We start from the raw sequence: 8,184 nt of genomic DNA on the forward strand, positions 1-8,184 counted from the left end.
TAATATAGGACAAGTCAGAAACACGCCTACTCCCACACATTTTGAAATATAACTCGAGCTAGCAACGGCGCAAAAAAACCAGAGTTTCAGTGAAATGGTGCCAACATGTCTGTGGAACGCGCAGTAGAGACATCGCACGTGAGAAATGTTTCAGTCAGTCTACCTTGTTTGGCGCGCTGTTTCGTTTCCGTTACAAATGTTGACCTTGTACGCCATTTTGTCGATTTATACCTGATTTCGTAAATTTCGTCAATTCAACTTGTAGCAAAATTCCACAGAGAGCTTATAATTTCTTTCCAATGCAAAGAAAACATTGCTTTAAGGGCATGAAGTTATAAAATGGCTACTTTAATAGTTTAAACGGAAAATCAAGTCATTCTGTGATATGTAGCATCCTTTTTCTGTTTAAATGGATGATGTAGACTCTAGAACATTGTGAAACTTTCCATTAGTAAAGCTCAAAGTATTTCCATTCTTATAAACTTTATTCTGAACTAATTGCATATATGTTGTGATCATGATTGAATGAGTGCATCAGGTGGACGATAGATTACAGAGACAAATGTATTCATTCTGTCTATAAAAACGTACAGCATACCTTATCGGACCTTATATTATTTGGACGGACATATAATATGAACGCTAGGAGGCATTCAAAACCATAAAAAATCCAAATTTTTTCCATCTTTTTTTTTGACGTTTTTTTAAATTTTAGCAAATGATTTTTAAATCCATTTTTCATACAGTAGGCAAGAAAAGCAATCGTTAAGCAGTAAAAATGTTGAAATATGTGTACACGATCAGTGTCTAATAGTTTAATATCATATCATCTTCATCAAATGGGTTTTCGTGCATTAAATATTCCATGGTTAAAGCATCAATAATACTCTCTTTTTGGAAACCTTTTTTATCAAACTACCTCGGTCCTGCATTTCAGTGTAAACTTTTACAAGCCATCTGGCGTGAAGTGGTTTTATCTTAGACAACGTTAGGTTAACCTTAACATTACGTGGAGCTTTCCCAGCACTTATCTGTTTCATTACCTCCCCTGAGTAATATGAATTATACAACAACGTCGGACAATGTCCTTGGCAACACTTTTATAATAACAACAAATTTTATAATAACTTGTTTTCATTGATTTAATGATATAGTTTAGTCTAATGATAGCTATTGAAATTGACTAAAATTAAAAAGTTGTCATATCACATATTCGGGACAAAAAGTTCGAAGTGGAAAAATTTTTGAAAAAAATTCAACGGACTTTAAATTCAACGGACTTTAAATTGGACGGACCTTAAATGAACGGACTTTAAAATGAACGCTAGGGCCTCCAGCGTTCAATTAATGTCCGTCCAAATAAGGTCCGATAAAGTATTGCAATACAAACACAAAATTTAAAAAATTGTGAAACTACATAATACTAATAGTACAACTGGTTATCTTCTCTTATAGAAAAAGGGCTCTACTAGCTGTAGCTAGGAGCATCTGTCAGCATTCGGTTGATTTCTTAGATGTCGTGCTAGACCTAACAGACAAGTCATACAGACCTTATAGGAAACCAAATGACACACCATTGTACATTAACGCAGAATCCAATCATCCTCCCATCATATTGAAGAACTTACCCTCGATGATAGAATCACGATTGATAAGCATATCCAGCAACAGGACATGCCTAAATGAAGCCAAAAGCGATTATGAGAAGGCACTTAGAGATAGCGGATATAGTCACACCATCGATTATAAAACACCACCGCCTAAAAAGAGAAAGAGATCGCAGAAGAGGAACATCCTATGGTACAATCCCCCATTCAGTGCGAACGTTTCAACCAACATCGGAAGAAAGTTCTTCGCTCTCATCGATAAGCATTTCCCGAAAAACCTACCGTTACATAAAATCATCAATAGGAATACCGTGAAAATAAGCTATTGCTGCATGCCCAGTTTGGGAAGGATACTCAAAGGACACCACAAATCAGTCCTAGAGAAACAATCTGAAAAGAAAAAAGCTCCAGAAAAAGAGTGTAATTGCAGAGACGCCTCGAAGTGCCCCCTCAAAGGACAATGTCTGGCCAAATGCATAGTATACCAAGCAACCGTTAAAACGGCATCTAACAAGGAAACGGCCTATATTGGATTGACTGAAAACAGTTTTAAGACACGGTGGTACAATCATCGACAAAGTTTCAAGAATTCTAAGCACAGACTGAGTACCGAGTTATCAAAATTGATATGGGACCTCAAGGAGAAGATGATTGAATATAGCATAGACTGGAAGATTATTACTAAATCGAAGAAATATAAGGCTGGAGCGGGGCATTGTGGCCTCTGCTTAGACGAGAAACTATACATACTTAAAAACCCAGGCACTATTAATAAAAGATCAGAAATTATTTCTAAATGTAGGCACTCTAGGAAATTCTTAGTTAGACATATTTAGTTAGTATTTATTAGTTATTAGGATTTGTAGTTATTTATATAGGTTTAGTAGTACTGAGTAATTGTTAATTGTTAATTATAAAATTTGATAAAGGAGCACTGTGTTGTATAATGTTTGCCATTTTTATGTTAATTATGTCACTGAAGATTGCTTTTCAAACATGAAACTTATAGTTTGACAATTGCATAGTTTGCTTTGTACCGTTATTAATACTAATAGTATGTACTTTAAAACATGTCTTAAAAATGATGTGACTTCAAGATAAAAATTTTTACAGACCAGTATCAAGTCTCCAAGTCTTATAGGGGGTTTTCTCAACAATTCGTTCGTGATAAAAACATCAATATAATCTATATAACATCTATATAATCTAGAGTAAATCCTTTACTCAACGATCACCACAGTATAAAAGTGTTTTTAGGAAAATAAGATTATCTAAAGCAAACCATGTCAGTATGGAATAATAATATGTACTATAATAAGGTACTACTTGAGAAAGAAGGCTAATTATGACACTTGTGATATCTTCTTGTGACATTATGAGACAGCTTAAATTGTACTATTGAACTTAAACATAAGTTTAACCATAAAATTAAAAGTTGAGTCATGACATGGACATGACTTTATTACACAAAATGGGAACTAAAGATGAGCGCAGTGGCGTAATTTCGCCTGTTGCCATTTGCTTTCGGGAATCCCTGGACCTTTTTTGCTCGGGATTCCCGAATCAGGATTGACTTCACTAGTAGCTAGCATGATTTTGCATGACATATAGCTGTTCTGTTGGTTGGTAGGGTTTCGCGAAACAACCACATCTGCAGCACCTGAACAACAACATGGTAGTGGGTTAGGAGTTTTAATTAAAATAAATGTTAGCCTATATTAGCCTGTTAGATACATATATATTCAAATATTTATTCACCAGGTCATGTTACGAATTCGAGCGTGCTAAATCACTCTACAGTCGATCTTCAAGATTGTTCTAAAAGGGCCCCCGACAGTTGAAACCAGCTCGTATCGATGTATTTTCGGACGCTGATTCAGAATCACCCCCCATGACATAGGGTTAAAATGCTCCCCTGCCGAGATATTGGCGAAAAACTGTCTTAATCACGTGATACGACTATATATATAACTCTTACCAACAACCGGATAATATGCCCAGGATTGTTGTCATGACAGCCACTGCTGCTACCAGCACAGTTAGAGCTCCTGCATGAAACACGGCGAACGAAAGTACCTGAAAAATAGGTCTCAATTTATTTAACCATTGCATTAACACGTTGAACATGCTTATTATAGATCTAGAAGTGGCAAGCTGGAAACAAGGATCAACTCATTTAATTGTCAACTCATTTAATTGTTTAAATCGTATTACTATTACCTCAATTTCTGCCATACTGAAAACGCCAAAAAATGTAAGTTCCAAATCATCAGAACACTCCACTATCAGTGCCAGTGAGAGAAGAAGTGCCACTGACACAGCACTCTTAAACATCCTTACTGTAGGGCAATGTGGTTTAGAGATAAGCTTACAGAGATACTGACATAGCACTCTTAAACATCCTTACTGTAGGGAAATGTGGTTTAGAGATAAGCTTACAGAGATACTGACATAGCACTCTTAAACATCCTTACTGTAGGGAAATGTGGTTTAGAGATAAGCTTACAGAGCTACTGATACACTGTGCATGAGGAGGGGCCGGGTTGTTCAATTTGCAGGATCAACTTTTACTTTAAGTGCTGGTGCTTAAAGAATACTGGGATCGATCAGCTGAAGTTGTGGCCTGTTCAATAAAATATGAAGTACGATTTACTGCCTGGCATTCAATGAAACGGAAGTTGAAAATTAATTGCGTTATTATAAGTACATTTCATGAAAAAATTAGTAAAAGATGTACCGTGGCTGACTTGAATAAAAACAATTCGTGACGCTGTGGTACGATATTTATATGTATTTGTGTAAAATATGTTAAAAAATCCACGGAAATTTCAAACATTTTTGTAAAAATCAACTGCGCTCAAGTTTTTGCTACACGTTGTATTACTATTACTAATAGTATACTTTTCTCGTGCACACGAAAAGGGGTTGCACATGCAACGCGTGTCAATCAAATTTGCTTAAGTTTTTTGCTAAATTTGGTAACATGACATTGGAGGTGTATAAAAGGTTTGGACGGATTTCCTGAAACTTTTGCGCACTTAATATAAAGTATAATTAATGTTCACTTAAAAACACTGTTCAATATGATTTGACAGTCACTTCATAGCAATAAATTAATATGATTTGACTGCATAAATACAGTTACTCCATAGCAAGTCCTTCATCCTAGTCGAAGCTGTCCAAATGATCACTCCATGTTTTCAAGGATAGGAGCGTCCATCTTGGAGCTGATGTATTCTGGAGGGTCCTCTCTCGCATACTCACCAGGTCCATACACGATGGGGTTGGGGGGGTTGTACGTACTGGTAGGGGCCGTCATGTTTGGGTAAACCATACCTGTAGCTGGTACCATACCTATCTGTTGCTGTTGGGGTAGGAGTGAAACCTGGTGTGATGAAAATTAGACATGATAATATTAATAGTATTATTACTGCCACAGGTTGTAGTGCGCGCGGCTGTATCGTGGCTCTCGCGAAAGTGGGGCGACAATCATGGGGGTCACGACGTGATACAAAAAACGTTGTGATGGGAATTTTAATTTGTATTTTTTTAGTAATTAATTTATTGTCGTGAGGCTATGCCTATAGTGTATCATGCTTAACAGTAACTAATATAAGAATAATATTGCACCCATTAGGACATAGGCGGACGCTAAATCTTTACCTTTTTAATGTGAATGGGGAAATATATCTAAAAAATACTTGGTGATATAAAGTAACCTGTGGGTTTGGGGGTGCGGCTGGGCGATACTTGAGATAGGAACAGCAGCAACATTTACAACACAAACCGCAAAAGAACACGATAATGAGAACGAACTCCACTAGTGCCAATATTAACAATGCTATCGTTCCTCCGGCTCCTGTTTGTTAATAAGGATGAGGGGTTTGGCTGTCGATTATGTAATCGACATTTTCATATTTGTAATAATGTAATAATAATAAATACGAAAATTTTTCAATTCAAATTCCACCTAATCTCTTTCTGATAATCTGATAGTGACAAAATTTTAAAACCGATCGCATATCCTGCTAAAGTAAGTAGTTTAGAAATCGCCAAAAATAAAATTTCGAGGACTAGTAGGTACGGAAATATATTTTCCGATTTTCTGCTCATAATTGGATGATGATTAATCACTCTACACTCGACTGTCACGTGACTTTTTCAACTCGTTCTCTAGCTGGTCCTGAACGACTATTCGAAACCCTAACCCTCTAATCTGATCCCAACCCTAACCCTAACCCAATCCTTAACAAAATCATATGCTGAAACCCTAACCCTAACGAGAAATTGGACTAACTTCCTTATACGGTCATATCACGTGATCGAGACAGTTTTTCGCCAATATCTCGTCAGGGGAGCATTTTAACCCTATGTCATAAGGGGTGATTCGGAATCAGCGTCCGAAAATACATCTATTGAAGTTGGTTTCAACTGTCGGGGGCCCTTTTAGAACAATCTCGAAGATCGACTGTAGAGTGATTTAGCACGCTCGCTCATAATTATCAGGGTAGCTTATCAGGGTAGCTTATCAGGGTAGCTTATCAGGGTAGCTTATCAGGGTAGCTTATCAGGGTAGCTTATCAGGGTAGCTTATCAGGGTAGCTTATCAGGGTAGCTTATCAGGGTAGCTTATCAGGGTAGCTTATCAGGGTAGCTTATCAGGGTAGCTTATCAGGGTAGCTTATCAGGGTAGCTTATCAGGGTAGCTTATCAGGGTAGCTTATCAGGGTAGCTTATCAGGGTAGCTTATCAGGGTAGCTTATCAGGGTAGCTTATCAGGGTAGCTTATCAGGGTAGCTTATCAGGGTAGATTATCAGGGTAGCTTATCAGGGTAGCTTATCAGGGTAGCTTATCAGGGTAGCTTATCAGGGTAGCTTATCAGGGTAGCTTATCAGGGTAGCTATTCAGGGTAGCTTATCAGGGTAGCTTATCAGGGTAGCTATTCAGGGTAGCTTATCAGGGTAGCTTATCAGGGTAGCTTATCAGGGTAGCTTATCAGGGTAGCTTATCAGGGTAGCTTATCAGGGTAGCTTATCAGGGTAGCTTATCAGGGTAGCTTATCAGGGTAGCTTATCAGGGTAGCTTATCAGGGTAGCTTATCAGGGTAGCTTATCAGGGTAGCTTATCAGGGTAGCTTATCAGGGTAGCTTATCAGGGTAGCTTATCAGGGTAGCTTATCAGGGTAGCTTATCAGGGTAGCTTATCAGGGTAGCTTATCAGGGTAGCTTATCAGGGTAGCTTATCAGGGTAGCTTATCAGGGTAGCTTATCGGGGTAGCTTATCAGGGTAGCTTATCAGGGTAGCTTATCAGGGTAGCTTATCAGGGTAGCTTATCAGGGTAGCTTATCAGGGTAGCTTATCAGGGTAGCTTATCGGGGTAGCTTATCAGGGTAGCTTATCAGGGTAGCTTATCAGGGTAGCTTATCAGGGTAGCTTATCAGGGTAGCTTATCAGGGTAGCTTATCAGGGTAGCTTATCAGGGTAGCTTATCAGGGTAGCTTATCAGGGTAGCTTATCGGGGTAGCTTATCAGGGTAGCTTATCAGGGTAGCTTATCAGGGTAGCTTATCAGGGTAGCTTATCAGGGTAGCTTATCAGGGTAGCTTATCAGGGTAGCTTATCAGGGTAGCTTATCAGGGTAGCTTATCAGGGTAGCTTATCAGGGTAGCTTATCAGGGTAGCTTATCAGGGTAGCTTATCAGGGTAGAGAAACACGTATCTCTGAAGGCAGGCTCCCTGCCTCCGAGCTCGCATTGCAAAGGGGACTAGGAGAGTGGCTTGCTGTTGTGAAGGCCTCGATTCCAAGATCGTATATTGAGGATCAAAAAATCGATATAATATGCAAATGACCCCTAAGTTTTCGTGATAACTGATAATGCAACATACCTAGAAACTTCACAAGTGCTATTTCGTTGTCGGCAGCGAATCCCAAGTCGACAGCGGATTCCAAGTCGGATCCCAAGTCGTAGTAATTGTAAGCCTGTCCTGTACTGTACTGGGCGTAACAGAGTGGGAACAGTAGTAGTATCAGGGGTAGACTTCTAATCATGTTGCTAAAAGTGTGGAGAATTTCACGATAGGTGACCGGACTACTATAAATGGTAAGTTTTCTTCGTATTCCAAAATGAAAATCAAAGCAGAAAATCATCAATCTGAGGATAAAAGGCTTCATTTAGTCAATAATTCAAGAAAACAACAAATTTACCATTACGACGGACATTATACATCCTCGAAGGCATTCATGATCAGTATTTAATTTAACCACCTTATCCGGACTTTATTTGAACGGAAATTAATGTCCGTTCAAATAAAGTCACGTGATAATTTTTGGGCGAGCGAATTAGTAAGAGTTAAAACACATAATAAGCCAGCGAGGGGGTATAGAAATTCTGACGGGTGTATGCAGGGAAAATTAGTATGCGACTGATATAAACAGTTGGTCAGTTGGTCAACAGAGTTAGGTTCGCCGAAGTACTAATATTAAGGAAGTTAGCGAAGTTTTATTGTTAATAAAATTTATTTGAACCAACAATTTTCCCCAAAATTCACGTTACATTTCTGCAAGGCTCAGACCCCC

At 38.4% G+C, this 8,184-nt stretch overlaps 1 protein-coding gene and 1 long non-coding RNA gene across 3 annotated transcripts; both read right to left on the reverse strand.

The window, feature by feature from the left end:
* Positions 1 to 765: 765 nt before the first annotated feature.
* Positions 766 to 3,945, reverse strand: LOC134812755 (uncharacterized). Its single transcript, XR_010159951.1, has 3 exons — positions 3,828 to 3,945; positions 3,586 to 3,683; positions 766 to 3,267 (listed from the first exon to the last, which is right to left on the reverse strand). It is a non-coding gene; the product is annotated as an uncharacterized LOC134812755 (long non-coding RNA).
* Positions 3,946 to 4,285: 340 nt separating this feature from the next.
* On the reverse strand, positions 4,286 to 7,660 carry LOC134813395 (uncharacterized). 2 transcript variants are annotated; one of them, XM_063821135.1, is made up of 3 exons: positions 7,494 to 7,660; positions 5,327 to 5,466; positions 4,286 to 4,971 (listed from the first exon to the last, which is right to left on the reverse strand). In XM_063821135.1, exons 1-3 carry the CDS (start codon positions 7,654 to 7,656, stop codon positions 4,795 to 4,797), a joined length of 480 nt encoding a protein of 159 aa, XP_063677205.1. In that variant the 5' UTR covers positions 7,657 to 7,660; the 3' UTR covers positions 4,286 to 4,794. The 2 variants fall into 2 exon arrangements, with proteins under 2 accessions (XP_063677205.1, XP_063677204.1); XM_063821134.1 differs by having other exon boundaries at positions 5,309 to 5,466.
* Positions 7,661 to 8,184: the final 524 nt, after the last annotated feature.

This window comes from Bolinopsis microptera, chromosome 3 (assembly GCF_026151205.1).
Source record: "Bolinopsis microptera isolate Bmic1 chromosome 3, MBARI_Bmic_1.0, whole genome shotgun sequence".
NCBI classification, from domain to species: Eukaryota; Metazoa; Ctenophora; class Tentaculata; order Lobata; family Bolinopsidae; genus Bolinopsis; species Bolinopsis microptera.